General features: G+C 40.8%; 1 protein-coding gene across 1 annotated transcript in view; it reads right to left on the bottom strand.

Annotated features, from left to right (window-relative positions):
- The window catches only part of wdr75 (WD repeat domain 75), a 40,274-nt gene extending 25,636 nt beyond the window's left edge, over nucleotides 1-14,638 (bottom strand). Inside the window, exons 1-8 of the mRNA XM_079663401.1 lie at nucleotides 13,581-14,638; nucleotides 13,009-13,138; nucleotides 11,109-11,174; nucleotides 10,460-10,559; nucleotides 1,482-1,606; nucleotides 1,089-1,159; nucleotides 275-391; nucleotides 13-101 (exon numbers count right to left, since the gene is read on the bottom strand). Of these exons, the coding sequence (XP_079519527.1) occupies nucleotides 13-101; nucleotides 275-391; nucleotides 1,089-1,159; nucleotides 1,482-1,606; nucleotides 10,460-10,559; nucleotides 11,109-11,174; nucleotides 13,009-13,138; nucleotides 13,581-13,666 (784 nt within the window). The 5' untranslated portion in view covers nucleotides 13,667-14,638. The remainder of the gene's footprint in view (nucleotides 1-12; nucleotides 102-274; nucleotides 392-1,088; nucleotides 1,160-1,481; nucleotides 1,607-10,459; nucleotides 10,560-11,108; nucleotides 11,175-13,008; nucleotides 13,139-13,580) is intronic.
- Nucleotides 14,639-18,649: the final 4,011 nt, after the last annotated feature.

Here is an 18,649-nt window from a genome sequence, read left to right as displayed (position 1 = left end):
GTGTGTGTGTACCTTCTGGTGTGAAGCACAGTGAGCTGACAGCACTGTGGTGCCAGTGCAGGGTGGAGTACGTGTACTCCTTCTTGTGGTTGAAGTTCCTCCTGAAAGGACAAAAGGGTAATGTAAGAAAAGCATGCATCTTCTAGATTCATACACTTCATAAACATCACTACAGAGACCTAATGTGCCTAATCTGTTAAGAATATACATTTGAAATCAACAAAGCACTGGATGTGAGGAATATGCTCCAAGGCTATGTTACTGCTGCACTCACCACAAGCGAATCTTGCCGTCCTCATGCCCGGTGGCAATGCAGTCCTCTTTCTGGTGACAGGCGACGCACATGAATGTGTTCTTGCCTCCCTTCTTGTTGTCTTCTTTAAGGGAAAACCTATTAACAGGCCGCACAAGGACAGACATGCAGTATTATTGATCATCCTTGTGGCTTAGTTGGCAGATTTGAACAAGTGTTTCATGATCTTTACTCTTGAGTTCTACATAACTTTGTGTCTGGAACAAAATAAATGGTGTTTTTGGCCTTTGCAATCCGTAGCTGTGAATAGTATTACTTTGAAACTCAATGTGTCAATTGATGGAAAATAATGAATTTGCATATTCAAAAAATACTCCACACCTGTTAACCTGTTCAGCCCTGAGCCTGTTTTTCAGGTCTCAGGCTCAAAAATGACATTCCCAACAAATGGCAATAACTTCACTTCTAAAAGGGGTAAATGAATCCTCTTTTTTCTTAAAGCAATGATAAACCTTTGAGTTGGATGTAGAAGAATCACAATCAATATAGATTTTTTAAATTTTAAAGTAAATTCAGATTGAACATAGTAAGAAAACGTAAATTATAGTGTCCGTTAAAAAAAAAAAAAAAAAACATTACTTATAGTGAAAACCACCCTTGGATGATGGGTTAGTAGGGTTGTCCCGAATACCATTTTTCGGGCTCCGGATATTCGGTAGCAATCAGCAGCGGATATTCGGCCTGCCCGCCCGCCCACGGGGTGCGTAGTAATCGGCAGCGAACTGCCGGTGGGCGCTATGGGGCTTAACAGGTTAACTGAAGCAGTGTGGCTCACCTGTATGACTTCTGCTTCTTGAAGAAGAAGACCTCCAGATGCAAACCTTTAGCTGAAGCAATAAATTCCCCCTGTGACGGATAACATTTTGTTTAAAAGACATACGTGGCGGAAGAAACCAAGCAACAACAGGGAACTTTACTCGAGTGGTAATCATGCTAAAGCTGTATATCTTATTGTTTAAAAGGGTAACAATTGCGATTAATATAAATATCTAGATCTCATTGCCAAAAAAATTGAAATCTCCCACAAAAATGTATTCTGCCACAGCAGAAAAGTCAGATAAAGTTTTGTCTAATATCCCTCTGATACGTTGGCAAGTATGGGACATCACTTTTGGGAATGTAACATTTCCAGATGGTGTGCAGATCACAGTAGTGGTGCTGTATTTACCCCTTTGCCAAAGCCGATGGCTGCTGGGTTGGAGCTGACGTCACTGAGAACAGCAGAAAGCTCTAGGGCCTCCACCAGCTGATCTCCGCTCTGAGGAAGATGCACTGCAACCAGCTGGAACACCTCTGCAAACACAGTGTTGAACACATCCTCACCCAGTGAACTCTCACCCCAAATTCTACTACACACATGTTAGGTCCACATGATTTAACATTTATGTGCCTCCTAGTGTAAAAAAAGTGTGCCTGAGTAAATAGATAAAATGAAAATGATGCACATCCTGATTTGACCTGCTCACACTGAAATTAATGGGTTGAAAAAAACACTTGGGAGTCAACAATTTCCATCTAGATCAGTGCTTATCAAAATGTGGTCCGTGGACCACTGGTGGTCTGTGAGGGCCCCCTAGTGGTCCCTGAGTATATTGTTAAAATTTCACATTTGAAATAAATACATTTAAGTTTTCCGCACTCTCGCGGGAATATCTCCGAAATGGAGCGAGCTTGAGTTTCAATTTCATGATATAGCCCAGCGCAACACCATCACACATGTTGCCACTTGTTTGTACCATTTTCAGGCGATTTGTAATCTGTTCTAGAAAAACGATGTGATTTTGGATATTTGTGGAGTTAGGTGGTCCGCGAGTGTTTTTTTTATTGGTTAAGTGGTCCTTGGTATGAAAAAGTTTGAGAAACACTGATCTAGATGATCTAACTTTGCTATTTGGAAAACTTCTACTACACGCACATAAGTATTCCACGGAGAAAAGTTTTAACACATCTCAGTATGAAATATTTGTGTGAGATATATGTAATACATATTTATTTATGCCACAATAAGAATGAAAACACCTCTTCCCAACTGAATAATAGGGTGCTGTAAGTAGTGGTGTGAACCTTTTTGGTTACATTTTCTATTAGGGCTGCTCGGTTATGGCAAAAATCATAACTTTGAAAAACATCCGTTTATTAAACTTTTTAAAAAAAAATAATAATAATTTGAACAGTATGTTTTTAACAGTTGATTACTCTATAATTCCACTGAAAAACTAATACAACATTTAAAAAAAGTATACATTTATATCTACATTTAAATAAATAATATCAAAATAATAAATACCAATAAAGGTCAACAAATATCTTGGAACGCACTTCCACAATCTACTAAACATATATAAATATGATAACTAATGCCACTCACAAACTGTAATGTTTAATTATACTGCTAACCGCAGTACTCTTATTTCAATAACCCCTAAGTAGCGAGCTAAGAGGCTCCGTCTTGACGAGTTAGTCAAATTTGACTGTACGCATGGAGGACCGGGGAATAAAGACACGGCAACGTATTATATGGATTTATTAAACAGACTGCAAGTCACAACCTTTATATATACAGTCTATGGTCACAACCGGGTCACAACACAACCTGGCCGAGAGGGATTTTAGGGAGGGGCGCGGGCAGGATGTACAGTGGGGCAAAAAAGTATTTAGTCAGCCACCAATTGTGCAAGTTCTCCCACTTAAAAAGATGAGAGGCCTGTAATTTTCATCCTAGGTATACCTCAACTATGAGGGACAAAATGAGAAGAAGAAAAAAAAAATCCAGAAAATTACATTCTCTGATTTTTAAAGAATTTATTTGCAAATTATGGTGGAAAATAAGTATTTGGTCACCTACAAACAAACAAGATTTCTGGCTCTCACAGACCTGTAACTTCTTCTTTAAGAGCCTCCTCTGTCCTCCACTTGTTAACTGTATTAATGGCACCTGTTTGAACTCGTTATCAGTATAAAAGACACCTGTCCATAACCTCAAATAGTCACACTCCGAACTCCACTATGGCCAAGACCAAAGAGCTGTCAAAGGACACCAGAAACACAATTGCAGACCTTTACTAGGCTGGGAAGACTGAATCTGCAATAGTTAAGCAGCTTGGTGTGAAGAAATCAACTGTGGGAGCAATTATTAGAAAAATGGAAGACATACAAGACCACTGATAATCTCCCTCGATCTCACCCCGTGGGGTGAAAATGATCACAAGAACGGTGAGCAAAAATCCCAGAACCACACGGGGGGACCTAGTCAATGACCTGCAGAGAGCTGGGACCAAAGTAACAAAGGCTACCATCAGTAACACACTACGCCGCCAGGGACTCAAATCCTGCAGTGCCAGATGTGTCCCCCTGCTTAAGCCAGTACATGTCCAGGCCCGTCTGAAGTTCGCTAGAGAGCATTTAGATGATCCAGAAGAGGATTGGGAGAATGTCATATGGTCAGATGAAACCAAAATAGAACTTTTTGGTGAAAACTCAACTAGACGTGTTTGGAAGAGAAAGAATGCTGAGTTGCATCCAAAGAACACCATACCTACTGTGAAACATGGGGGTGGAAACATCATGCTTTGGGGCTGTTTTTCTGCAAAGGGACCAGAACGACTGATCCGTGTAAAGGAAAGAATGAATGGGGCCATGTATCGTGAGATTTTGAGTGACAACCTCCTTCCATCAGCAAGGGCATTGAAGATGAAACATGGCTGGATCTTTCAGCATGACAATGATCACAAACACACACCGCCCGGGCAACGAAGGAGTGGCTTCGTAAGAAGCATTTCAAGGTCCTGGAGTGGCGTAGCCAGTCTCCAGATCTCAACCCCATAGAAAATCTTTGGAGGGAGTTGAAAGTCCGTGTTGCCCAGCGACAGCCCCAAAACATCAAGAGGATGTGCTCTAGAGGAGATCTGCATGGAGGAATGGGCCAAAATACCTAGGGCTGTGCAATTGAATCGATCCTGCGATATATATCAATATTTTGTTTCCCGAGAAAGTATCGATATTTCAGCCGCGGTTATCGATACATTAAGTCCCATTCAAATCCCCCGTGTTCCGCCTGGCACTCTGCTCGCTGCCCATTCCCCCCCGTTCGCTTTGCATGAAGAGCGATTACGTCAGCCAGCCGAGCCGCTAGTGTCGCTGTAGAGCATTTCTAGTAGGGCTGTGCGATTATGGCAAAAATCATAATCACGATTATTTGGGTCAGTAATTGATATCACGATTATTTTTGACGATTATGCATTGACCATTTATTGGACTTTAAAACAAATAATATTTTACCAATAAACAAGATCAACAAATATGTTGGAGCACACTTCCATACTAAACATATATTAATATGATAAAGAAAAATAAATTAGACCAAAATAAATTAAATCAAATATGTTGCAGTGCACTGTCACAACCTACTGAAAACTATAAAAAATATAGCCAACATTTTGGTCAAACATATTCCACTCAGTGAAACGTTGAAGGCTGGCCAACCGTCATGGTCCAGAAGTAACAGGAAATAAATGTTGAACTACAATTTAAGACCAAATAAAAATGTTTTGGGAACCATGGCAAATGCTGGTAGGGCTGCTCATGTCATCTCTTAAAGATTTTTTGCAAGAAACACCAGCCTGTTTATATGGTCTGGTTTCAGAGATGAGCGCAGGCAGGTGACAATATTACCACCTGTACTGAAGACCCTCTCTGAAGAGGAACTTGTGGCAGTGCTGCCACATACTGTATGACACAGGGAAAAAAGAAAAGACTCTGAACCCTTTCTTTGCCATTATATACAAATAGTGTTGCTACAAAAGTATAAATTAGGCTTACTAATAAGACAACTCAGATCTGAAGCTACACAGGAATCTGCTGCCAAAGTTCAATAAAAAAGACCAAATTAATAGAATCAACACCATTTTTTGTTGCATTTTATTAGAGTATAAAAAGAAATGCATTTAAAATAGGACGCAAGCAACATTTTCTTAAGCTGAATTGATAATAGGCTATAATCCATTTAAAAAGAACAAATCGTAATGTTTGCATTCTTATACCATTAAGTACAATAATTATAATGAATAAGTTCAAACAAACTAAAACTTACAGCTGATTAATAACGGTATCTAACTTGAGTTTGTATTATATCAAAAACCTGTTGAAATGCTACTGTTATTTTTACTGTCCCCCAAAAGCGCGCCGGCAGCCTCCAGGAATGCTTCTTTCACAACGTTGCCGTCTTTGAAAGACTTCATGTGTTTCGCAAGAACGTGGCTGACACGATAAGATGCTATGGTAGCAGCCTTGCTCTTGTTGTTGGGCCTGGTGAAAATGGACTGCTGTGCATTTAGCTGTCCTTTCATTCTGTCTCGTAGCTTTTGTGCACTGTTTTGAAATGACGCCCCTAAATTAGCCACACTCGCATTGCAGATGAGACAGATGAACTGTCAACTTGTCGGTCACCCCTTTTGACACGGACAACGTCAGCGAAATGGTGCCCACTGCCCACCAGCAACGCCCTGACACATGGGGTGACGCCGGCCAATCACAAAGCTTTGATGAGTTCAAGTGCATTATTCTGGCACAGGAAGATTATGTTACAGGACATTAGCGATAAAACAGAATATTGTTGTTCTATTTTTAGACACATCTCGCGATCGACTTGGAATCTCCCCGCGACCCTTCTTTTTAACGAGTTGCTGCTCTTGTTCTGACATCTTCGCTCGCGCTGAACACTCACAACACATGTCACTCCCACCCCACGTGGCCGAGTGGGCTTTTAGGGAGGGGTGAAAGCGCACCCAGCTAAATAATCTTATTTTGTCAATTATGCTGTTTTCATAATCGTCGCAAGCCATAATCATAATCGTAATCGCGATTAAAATACGATTAATTGCACAGCCCTAATTTCTAGATACACAGACGCCGGTGTCTTCTTCTCGCAGTGAGTTCAGGAGAATGGCGGCAAACATTAACCACATTGGAGAGGGTCTTCTCTACCGCCGGAGATATCGGCCCAATCCCAAACCACTCCCTCGACCCTACCCCTCCGTGACGGAGTGAACTCCGTCTTTAGCCACACTCGCAGCTCAACGAGGCTCCCTCCTGTCAGATGGAGGGAGTAAATACAGCAGCAAGCTTTGGGACGGACTCCCCTCTCTCCGGCAGAAACAGGAAATGCCGTAACTGTATGTAACAACGGTTTCAAATCAGCATCTCTGAGACAAAAAGTTTAAATTAATAACTCAAATAAAACTCCTAACATCTTTCATTGTGTTTCAAAGCTCTTTTAGTTTGAAACCTGATGTTTATAAGCTTCTTAGTTTTTGCAACGGTCAGTAAATATACACAACTTTATAATAAAATGCACACATTTACCTTTTTCTAGACCAGGGGTTTTCAAAGTGTGGGTAGGTGAGCCTCCCCTCAGAGAACATAAGAACAGCCGCGCCCCCCCTCCCAATTATTATTGCTGTTATTGTTATTATTATTATTATAATTATTGTTGCTATAATGCAGGGGTATTTAATTGCATTTCAAAGAGGTCCAGTAAGAGAAAATGTAATTAAATGCTCTGTTTTCGCTGTCTACCTTCCGCCATTTGAAATTACTCCGACTGTTTCTCTCCTCTTGTCTCGTCTCTGTGTGTGTGTGTTTGAATCTATCGTGCTGACTGCACCGATTTGATTGGCTGAGTAGCGTCACCTCCGTAAAACATTAAACAATAACTTTTTTAAACATTTTTATTTTTATGTTTTAAACATATTGTATAAAACTCCCCCACTACTTGGACTATTCCTTGCAACCCTCTAGAATAAGCCCGAATGGTCTCAACCATATTGCATCAGTAACGTGCACTTGTTATTATAACAAGATCGCAAGGACGCTGGTAGCGATCGGAAAATTGAGTGTTGTTCAGTTTGTGTTGTGGAACATGCGTGTCCGTGCATGAAAATATACCACACACCCAATTACAATTGCATGTTCAATTCACTACCCTGGAAGTTCATACAGTTGTTAAAGTTGGAACAGCCTGTGGACAGCCGTTCTTCCTTGCATGTCAGTCGCCGACACCTTCTTACAGAGGACAGGCACATCTAGCTGCAGCACGACCCGTATATTTCCGCACGCCGTGTTCTCAAGACATATTTTTTTTAACATTTTCAACATGGTGGATAAATCCTTTCTCCCGGTAACACACTGAACGTCAACTTTGCCCCCTTATTACACTCACCCCTACTTTAGTGGGAACAATGAGTCTGCGTCTTTGATGCACAGAGGAATAAACGCAGATCATCCTCTGGCTTCAGCCTTGACCGGTACTTGCTTTTGATCAAAGTCAATGCGGAAAACCTGCACTCACACAGGTAGGTGGAGGTGAAGGGAATGAGCACTTTTACAGCCTTTTTGGCGAGGTGGGGGAACTCGGTCTCCACAGACAGCCACAAGTGGGCAAGTGTCACTTTACTTGTCTTTTTCTCATTCTTTTGTGTCTCACGCTGCGCCTCCCCTGAAGCTCTCTGGCGCCCCCCAGGGGAGGCGCGCCTCACACTTTGAAAACCGCTGTTCTAGACTAAACACAGGTACAATCCTAAATTAAAAACATATGAGGTTACCATGAGGTTGTTAACATCGCAGTTTATCAGTGGATGTTTGCTGGAACTACTTGTTAACAGCTTGTTTCCTGACGGACACACACAGCGTGACTCCGGTCAGGTAGAGACCGGTCTCAAGTCAGCACCGCTGCAGACTCGCTGTTTGAGGGCTTGTTAGCCCACTCCCCCTCCACACCGCCCCACACTCGTTGCTTTGGAACAGCCCTCAATATGGCGGACCCTCCGCGTGAACGCGCAAACGGAGGGGTAGGGTGTAGGGGTAGGGTGTAGGGGGCGGTTTGGGAATGGGCCATCGTCACTGCTCAGAGAAGTGCACTTCTCCCAGACCACGTTGATCAGATTATATTCCTGAACAAAAATCTGAAGAGAATGTAGATGCAGTTATGTAGAGAGGAGCCTTTCTGTTTAGTGTTTTTGGCTTAAATGTTACTCCTTTGGACTTGAATTATTGGCAGGTACATTTTACATTCAATGTTGTTCTTAGTGACTTGAATTATTGGCTACCTCATATTCTGTGTTAAAGAATCTGTTCAGAACAGGCCACCTGCTGCACCTTTTAATTCTCCATTGTCCATGGTGATACTGCACTTTATGTACTTACGTTTCAAAGGCTTGTAAGCTACAGTTTGCACTGTTTCAATAAATGAAACAAATTCTCAGCACATCTTTTGAGTCATTTTGTCCAGCATTTGCAAGCTGTAGACTCTCTGTCTAGTCAGAGCCATATATTGTATAATTGATGCTTTCAGTTTTCAGTTGAATCAATTCAATCCAAGTCAATGGAACACTCACAAGATGTCACCGAAATCACTCTGTCCCTTTAAAATCTTTCAGAAAATGATGTAAGTGTATCGAATTATATCGAATCGTATTGTTGGCGGAATATCGTGATATATATCGTACCGTGAGCTGAATATCGTGTATCGTATCGTGAGATTAGTGTATCGCTACAGCCCTAAAAATACCAGCAAAAGTATGTGAAAACCTTGTGAAGACTTACAGAAAACGTGTGACCTCTGTCATTGCCAACAAAGGGTATATAACAAAGTATTGAGATGAACTTTTGTTATTGACCAAATACTTATTTTCCACCATAATTTGCAAATAAATTATTTAAAAATCAGACAGTGATTTTCTGTTTTTATTTTGTCTCTCATAGTTGAGGTATACCTAGGATGAAAATTACAGGCCTCTCTTATATTTTTAAGTGGGAGAACTTGCACAATTGGTGGCTGACTAAATACTTTTTTTCCCCACTGTATAATGCAAGACAAATTGAGAGCATTATTGCAAAAGGGAAATGCAGCAAAATAATCGTTTTATTTCGATGACGCTGTTTTCGTAATCGTTGCCAGCCAAAATCGTAATCGAGATTAAAATACGATTAATTGCACAGCCCTATTTTCTATTATATTATTGTGGCTGTCTCCAAAGTGATCTTTTTACATGCAGTGCTTCTATTTTTTTTTTTTTATATAAATCTGTTATTTTATGACATTGCCACCCTAAAATAATGTTTTTCCTATTGTGGTTATAATAGGGGATTCATTGTGCTGTTAGATTAAAGTTTGACCACCCAGTTAAAACATTTCTGCACCCCTTGTTTTTTGTTTTGTTGGATTTTTTGTGAATGGTTAAACGTCAACAAAAATGGATTGAAACAGAACGTTACGTAATGTAAAAAACATAAATGAGTAAGTGCATAGCAGTACTTTTATTGTTGGTTTATATTAGTAAAGTCAAATAGTAAAAATAAGTCAAATTTGCCAAAGCACACAGGTTGTCTAAAGGCTGCTGAGACAGCTTGGTCATCATACCCTTTTCACAGGAGACTTTTTTGCCCCTTTCACACCAACGCGGTTCCAGGGCCGGTTCAGAGCTAGAGCCTGATAAGCACAGTTTTTTCCTGTCCACACCGCAGCAGAGCCGGCTCTTTTCCCCGAAAACCGGTTCTTACCAAGCTCCAAAAAATGGTCGGCCTAGAAGCAAGAACCGCATACGTCGGAGGCAGGGTCGGGATCAACCTGAGCAAGTTTATTGCGAGAACGGCAAATAAAAGTTGAGACAAGCAGCTGAGCAAAGTGACTAGACGCAACCACACATTTAAAAAAACACACTTTATAAAGTCAGGCAACACTAACCAGGCTTAGCGTGATTCTGTTTATTTGTGCCTTACTTTGACCATCCGTTCGCTGTCATTGGTCATTGTGGAGAGCAGGCAGAAGTTTTGTATTATAGCAGCTATCAGATGGAATCAATACATGGGCTGCACAGGTTGTCATGTCCGACTATCACAAGTAGAATCATAATGAAAAATACGCCGGTAAAATGTCCCTGTAGAAAACGGCTTATGCCACAATAGGATAGCAACAAGTAGTCAAGTTATAGTCAGTTTAGCTTTGATTGCTATGCTAACATCACCACCAGAGAAACTTTCAGAACAGCCATCATTACATTTTAAATAAACTGTAATTTTCCTACTTTGGCCAGTCTAACTTTCTGCTGTGACAAAGGTCAAGACCACGAGGAAAAAAGGTGTCAAACCTACCAGATCTTTTGTCATTTAGCATGGGGGTAACGACGAAGATAACTCCTTCATGGTGTGCAGATGCATAGATGGAGTAGACCGGGTATCCAATGACGTAAGTCTGGAGGAGATCAAGCAATAGTCATACATGGCTGCCAGACATCAGAGAAAACATAACACAAGCTCTTTCCAAAACTGATCTCAAACTAGTCCTTCCCTATTGCTTTGTTGTGCATCAAGTCACATTATGTGGGGCTAACTATACTAAGGTATAAATATATAGGAAAAACTGTGACAGGGTACCAGCTCCACAATATCAACAACTTGCTTACGCTGCTGTTAGATAAGAGGATTTCAAAGTGTGAGAGGGTTTTTGATCAGTGGGGTTTCAGCGGAATGGATATATTACATTACATTTTTACATAGAATAGCTTAAATGTGTGTGAAAGAGGTGGTTTAGAGATGGGTTTTTTTTTTTTTTTTTAGGAACATTTTTCTTTTACCTTCTAAACTAATACAGGTTTTTGGACAGTCCTGTTTATAAACTTAGTAGTTTAAAATCATGTAAATCAAAAAATGTTTTGCTATGGTGGCTCATTTTTTAAATGTTGGGATGATCCACACTGATTCTAAAGCATGGAGCGTAAACAAGACAATAATCAAGCTGTACCTTGATGTGGATGCACTCTGTGAAGTCCCAAAGTCTGACAGTGCCATCTGCTGAGCAAGAGTACGCCTGCAACCAAATATAATAATAAAATCATTATACAAGCTTAAAATAACAATGTTAGTCCTATGAAGCAAGTAAGGTCTGAACTAACGAAATAGTGTAACTAAGTCTTTCAAATTTGAATAAATAAAAAAGAGTATAACAGCTTAAAAAGGTGGACGACCATACAATCATACTTACAAGACTAGGGATAACGCAAAAAGAAAAAACAATATTGTTTTAATACATTTAAAAATGATTTGTTAAAGATTTTAAAACGTTTATTCACAAATATTGTGCTAGTTTGGTCATCATCACTCGGAGAGGAACTATATGGTGACTTGAATTTATATTTAACATTTTAAGGAAACCCCCTTTTCCATTATCAATTAAAGAGCTTGTGACAGCATCCCAACAACTGTTGTGCAATGAAATATTGGGCTACTAGTCATCTCGAACCGACAGTTTAAAAAAGAAGGTGCGATACCGTTCCGATAAATATCAATAATTTCGAACATCGCGGGGAAATTCCTTCGACTCATTCTGAAGTTTTGGGGGAGGCCGGAAGTGACGTCAATGCGGGAACGCTTCACTGTGCGGCAAGAGAGCCAAACACAGACAAAGTGTGTTGTCATGCGTAGAAATGGTGAATTACTGAGTTTAGGCACGTTAATAATGTTTTAATGAAGTTGACTACAGTATATTCATATTTGTCAGTGCTTTCATGTCAATTTGGCGAACATAAACATAAATGATCGTGGTGAAGATGATGATTAAATTAGGATTACAAATCGGTAGTGAGAGCTGCTGAATTTCTTTCCGTAGGATGTGATATAAAAACAAATCGATTATTTTTGCAGTTGTAAACTCAAGTGGATGAAACTACATTTATTAGTGCTTTCATGTCAATTCAGCAAACATATGATACATTAAATGATCGTGAGGATGATGATTTAAAAATCGTTTGTTTGAGCCGGTCTGCATTTCCTGATGAGAAAACAAACCGATGCTTTTTGTAGTTGTAGTATACCAACATGGATTAAACGTGTGTTTTTTTTTACCACAATGTTGGGGAAATTAATGGATAAAATGCACGGATTATGATTATTATTATTATTCCCACTCCGATCGGGACACTAGGTCCACCGTTTCCCCGCAGCGAGGCTCCCCCCGTTGGCAGTTTACGTGGGCTGGGCTGGGTGCAGTGGCGGACTGGCCATCGGGACAAATCCCGATGGGCCGGTACCGAAGTGGGCCGGTCGGATAAGTCACTAGCACATCCCCCACTCCCCCCGTTGACAATTTACTAGCGGTACCGAAGTGGGCCGGTCGAGAGTCCCGGGATGATTTTTAGTCCCAGTCCACCACTGGCTACATGACCGTATGATCACCCATATTGACGCACTTAATTCCTAAACTGTCTGAGCTTGCTGCTGTGCGCGCCATCGTGCGTTTACATGCAGATGCTGGGATCCTGAACGGTGCAGCTGGAGCGCTGTGCCCGCAATGACGTCACACATAATTTGGCGGGATTTGAAGAATACCCGAGAAGATCCAGAAAATGGTCAACATTGAAGGGCAGATTAATGGTTATCAAAGTACAAATATCCAAAATCAGTTCAGTAACAGTTTTCAAGGGGACAATATTTACTCAAATTGATGGGTTTGGATGATGGGGGAAACTCGTGTCACAGGCTCTTTAAGTAAACTAAAATCAACCTTACGGTGAAAATGTTTTACTTTTATGGTTGTTCTGAAGTGGGTTTCTACCACGTAAGAATTAGTCTTTTTTTTTTAAGGCGAGTAAACAGTCTGACTAAGATGGATTCGTTCACAGGGAGGTGCATGCCGGATGATGTACCTGCAGGTGGTTGGAGGGTTTGAGCAGTACACCGGTCACCGCGTCGGTGTGTCCCCGCAGGTCGTGGACACACTCTTCAGTGGAGGTGCTGAACACCTTCACACACTCTCCTGAGGCGCACAGCAGAAACCTACACACACACACACACACACACACACACACACACACACACACACACACACACACACACACACACACACACACACACACACACACACACACACACACACACACACACACACACACACACACACACACACACACACACACACACACACACACACACACACACACACACACACACACACACACACACACACACACACACACACACACGTCTGATGCTGTGTTGGACATTTTGCGTAACAGTTTAAAAACATTGCTAAAGTGTCAGAGAGATTAGCTGGTGGTACTTTGTATCAGCAGCAGCTTCAACAGTTAGCTAGCAGCTTTTGTTGCTAATGCTAACGGCCAGCACCGGTTTCAGCACGCTGGCTAACTACCACTGGTAGAGCCGCGGGAAAACCTTCCACCGAATATTAAACATTACCGGGATGAAAACACACCCTCACCTTGAGTCCTGGGTTATGACAGGCTGCCTGGAGTTAATTTTAGAGCCACCTCGATGAACCACGCGGATATCCCCGTGTCCAACCATGTTTTCATTGAATTCAACTTTCACCTCTGAACGCGTCACTGCGACACTGTGTATGAGTGCTGCACTGCTCCCTGCTGCACGGGAGGGGCGCTACTGGTAATACATAATGAGCAATTCCATCATGCCTTTTAAAGCACTTATTATATCTTTCCTTTTTTAATCCATTGTGTTGCATTTATTCTAAAGTAAGTAAGCAAGTAAGTAATCACTACTACAAGTACTATTAATTTTTGAGTGGTTAGTCCAGGGGCGGTGTCCCTGAAAATGAAAAAATAAATAAAAAAGTTTATGATTAAACGATTTCTTGGCTGACGGAATAGGTGGAACTAATGCTATTTGTCATTCTAGTCAGACCCATTAGAGCGTAAAAACTGTAACTATAAGTATCTAAAATAAATATGTGTACTGAAACAAATACCAATAACTGTATTGCATAGTTTTCTTATCATAGGCGGTGCTAGGGGGCGCTAGGGGGTGCTGGAACTCCCCCTAGGATATCCATCCCCTAAGCACCCCCAATGTGTCTTTTTTAATTTGTATGCGTGAATTTCATAATTTGAAAAATGATTGATTCGGAAATAATATGCTACATACAGTATAAGTAGCCTACTTTGAGTCTCTGTGTTTCATTCAAACTATGCGTGTGTGTGACACGAGCCATTCTGTGTGCGTGCGCGAGCGTGCACCCTTACAGGAGATAGTTGTGGTTAGCATCTGTTGCTAGTTAGCTACGCTAACGGATATAAGGAGCTTTTTCAACAACAAGGTGGAGGGCCAAGTCTCAGCTCAGGTGAGCTAAAGGCCCAGGCCCCTGACACACCAAGCAGTAGTGATGGCAGTTTGACACTGAAGCTTCGAACGGAGCTTCAACCCTGGACTTCCTATTCCTAGTGATGGCAGTTTGACACTGAAGCTTCGAACGGAGCTTCAACCCTGGACTTCCTATTCCATAGAAGCAGTGCTTCGAAGCTTCTTCTTCTTCTTCTTCTTCTCTTGCTTTTGGCGGATTGCAAACAACTTAAAAGGTGCATACCGCCACCTACTGTACATGAGTATGCATCATCACATCATTCCAACTCATTAACCTATGTTCTAATCAAAATAAAATTAAAATAAATTAATAAAACCATTAAATAAATAAAACAAAACAAAACAAATCTATGTTCTTTCCTGACCTAATGTTAAATTCTTTTTTCTACCCCAGTTTCACTCAAAAATGTAAACAGTGCCTTTCTGGTAGCTTTTACTCCCTCTCCTTTTGTTCCCAAAACACCAACCACACTCCACTCCCTCTCTGCCTCTAAGACTTTAGCCTTTAATTGTTCTCTTTCCGCTTTATAGATGTCACAATTTAACAATATATGTTCTACATCTTCTTTTACTGCACAGTTCCCACACTTGTTACTGTCACTTTTCCCCATGATATACAGCGTACTATTCAAAGCCGTGTGATTTATTCGGAGTCTAGCCATCATGATTTCCTCCCTTCTGTTTCTTTCTTTATGAATATTAATTGTAATTGTATTTTGTACTTTGTGATAGTCGTTGCCTTTCTGGTCTTTCTCCCACCTTTTCTGCCAGATCTCCATCCCTTTCTTCTTAATGACTGCTTTTCCTTCTCCTTTACCAAGTTGAACTGGTAGTGTTATTTGCTTTTTTGTAGTGCAGTTTTTGCTAATCTATCAGCACACTCGCTCCCTTTCACCCCCTCATGTGCAGGCACCCAGCAGAACTGCAGATCTATGCCGCTTCTGTGCAGTCTTAACAGGCTATGATTCAGTTCTATGAGAATGTCTTCTCTAGTAGTTGTTGTTGATTGTATGCTTTGTAATATGGACAATGAATCTGTACATATAACCACCCTATCTGGTCTGACCTCTTCAACCCACTGCAATCCTATTATTACAGCAAGCATTTCTGCTGTATACACTGATAATTGATCAGATGTTCTTTTTAAAATAGATATTTTAAAGTCTTGGATGTATATGCCAACTCCAACACGCTCTTCCTTGTTCTTAGCGCCATCTGTATACATTTGTAGGTAATTGTAATACTTTTCGTTCAGATACATACTTGTTTTAATTCCCACTTCATTTATTTGCCACTCTTTTTTCCTTTCTATGATATTCATATCTATGTTAGCTTCTGGGAACAGCCATGGGGGAACACTGCTAAATGGAGTTGCTTTGGCAAACGGGATATTCTCCACTCCACATGCCCTCGTTCTTTCCTTACTCGTCCAGCCAAACCCACGTCCCTGGAATTTTGCATATTCCCAGCAATCCTGTAATATTCTGTTTGGAATATTTTCTTCTCCACTACCTTGTAGTCTGACCCAGTATGACAGAGCAAGTTTCTCTCTTCTGATCTCCAGAGGTGTCTCTCCTGCTTCTATCAGCACTGCATTAATAGGGGATGACTTTATTGCTCCAATACACAGCCGCAATGCTTTATATTGTATTCTATCAATTTTTAAAAGCGATGTTTTTGCTGCTGCTCCATATACTATACAACCGTAGTCTATTGTGGACCTCATAATTGATCTGTAAATGTCTATTAATGCTTGTTTATCTGCGCCCCAGTTGCATCCAGCTACAGCTCGCAATAAATTTAATACTTTTTTGCATTTTGTTTCCACTTGATTAATATGCATTTTCCATGTGTATTTGCTATCAAACCACAGTCCTAGGTATTTGAACTCATTCACCTTTGTCATTGGACGCTCATATCGTGTTAGCTGTTGGCCATCAATCTTGCGTTTGTTTGTAAATACCATGTAGCATGACTTGCTTTCTGACATTTTGAATCCCCAGTTATATGACCACCTCTCCACTTTTGTAATCGCTCTAGCTATATTCTCCATTACGTATGGGGCATTTCTTCCCCTCATCCAAAGAGCCCCATCATCTGCGTACAGAGCCGATTGAATGCATGTGTCTAAGCATGTAAATATATCATTAATCATGATGTTAAATAATATTGGACTGACTGCACTCCCTTGGGGAATACCATTTTCTATTTCAAAATAGTTGGAAATATCTGCTCCAACCTTTACTCTAAATGTCCTGTCTGTTAAAAAGGCCCTTACCCAATTGTACATTCTCCCTCCAATACCCATTCTACCCAATTTGATCAGTAACCCATCCCTCCACATAGAGTCATACGCCTTTTCAATGTCAAAGTACACTATTGCCATTATCTCTTTCATTTTCAATGTTTTTTCCACATCGTTACTCACTCTTACTAGCGCATCTATTGTGGAACGCCCTTTACGAAATCCGCTCTGAAAACTACTCAGCAGCCCTTTCTGTTCCAGTACATGTGAGAGCCTACGGACAATGATCTTTTCCATCCATTTACATAGGTGTGATGTAAGAGCTATTGGTCTGTAGTTACTAGGGTTAGCTGGATCTTTCCCTGGCTTATTGAATGGTAGCACGATTGCTGTTTTCCACACACTTGGCATATCTCCTTCTCTCCAGATTTTATTGAAAAGACTCAACACCATTTTCATAGTTTCCATAGGTAATTGTCTAAACATAGCATAGCATAGCTGGTCTTGTCCTGGGGCTGTATATCCTGTACCTTGTAAGGCTATTTTGAGTTCTGACATTGTAAATTCCACGTCCAGAGCCGACCTATTATCCTGTCTCTTCTCCTTCACGTTTTCATTCTCTGCTAGTAACTGCTGTTTTTGCTGCCTATGCATATCACTGAGATGCTCCCCACTATGTACTGCCGCAAGTGTCCTTCCTAACATATCTGCCTTCTCTTTATCTGTCACTGCCAGCCTCTCCCCATCCACCAAGGCTGGAATTTTAATGGATTTCCTTTTCCCACTCATCCGCTTAAACATGGACCAGACATCACCCAATTTAACTCCTCTGCCAATGGTAGAACAAAATTCTCTCCATGTTCTCTTTTTTGTATATTTAATTGTCCTCCGAGCAGATGCCCTTTTCCTTTGAAACTCTATAACATTATTTTGCGTCATGTTTTTCTTTAATTCTCTAAATGCATTATTTCGCTCTTTAATAGCCCTGCTGCATTCCTCATTCCACCATGGCACCACTTTCTTCCTACCCTTGATTGTTGTTTTGGGTATACTTTTCTCTGCTGCATTCAGTATATGTTGCGTTATTTGGCTTGTAATGACCTCTATGCTTCCCTCTGATGTTAGCAGGTGTACCGACTCCTCACACCATATCCTAAATTTCCCCCAATCAGCTTTAGCAAAGCACCACCTGGTTATTACACCTCCTTCCTGCATATATACATTAGTATTCATTTTAGTAAGCACTGGATAATGGTCACTTCCTACAGTGGAGCTATTCAAAACAAACCATTCGCATGTATGAGCCAAACAGTTTGACACTAATGTCAGATCCAGGCATGAGACTTTCCCCCTGTGTACATCTACTCTTGTGCCATGTCCATCATTAAGGCATACTAGTGTTCTTTCCTCCAGCATTTCTTCCACTATATTTCCGTTACTATCTGTATGGTTGCTGCCCCATAGACTGTTGTGTGCATTGAAATCACCACACCAAACTTCCTTCCTATGTTTATTGCCTGCTATTTCTTTAAATATATCAGTGGTTAGATTTTTACATGGGTTGTATAAATTGATTATCCTAATGTTATCTTGTTTCCTAAGGTTGCAAATTTCCACTATAATACACTCTATATCATCAGGAGATTGCACCTCCCTATATACCACACCATCTTTGAGAAACGTGGCACACCCTCCACCATTTTGACTATTAGCTCTATCATGCCTTATACAGCTAAATCCTGGAATGACAAAGTCTAATTGAGGTCGTAACCAAGTTTCTTGCACACATATTACCTCAGGGACCACCTCTAGCTCATATATATATTTCTTGAATTCTTGACCATTAGCTATGAGGCTTCTTGCGTTCCACTGTAGTATGTGCAGAACCATGATTAAGGATCTAACCCTCATCCTGATTTTCATTTTCC

The sequence above is a fragment of the Notothenia rossii genome, assembly GCF_949606895.1.
Source record: "Notothenia rossii genome assembly, chromosome: 2".
Classification (NCBI taxonomy): Eukaryota; Metazoa; Chordata; class Actinopteri; order Perciformes; family Nototheniidae; genus Notothenia; species Notothenia rossii.
The sequence above is the reverse complement of the archived record's forward strand: the minus strand, read 5'-3'. Positions and strand labels throughout refer to the sequence as shown.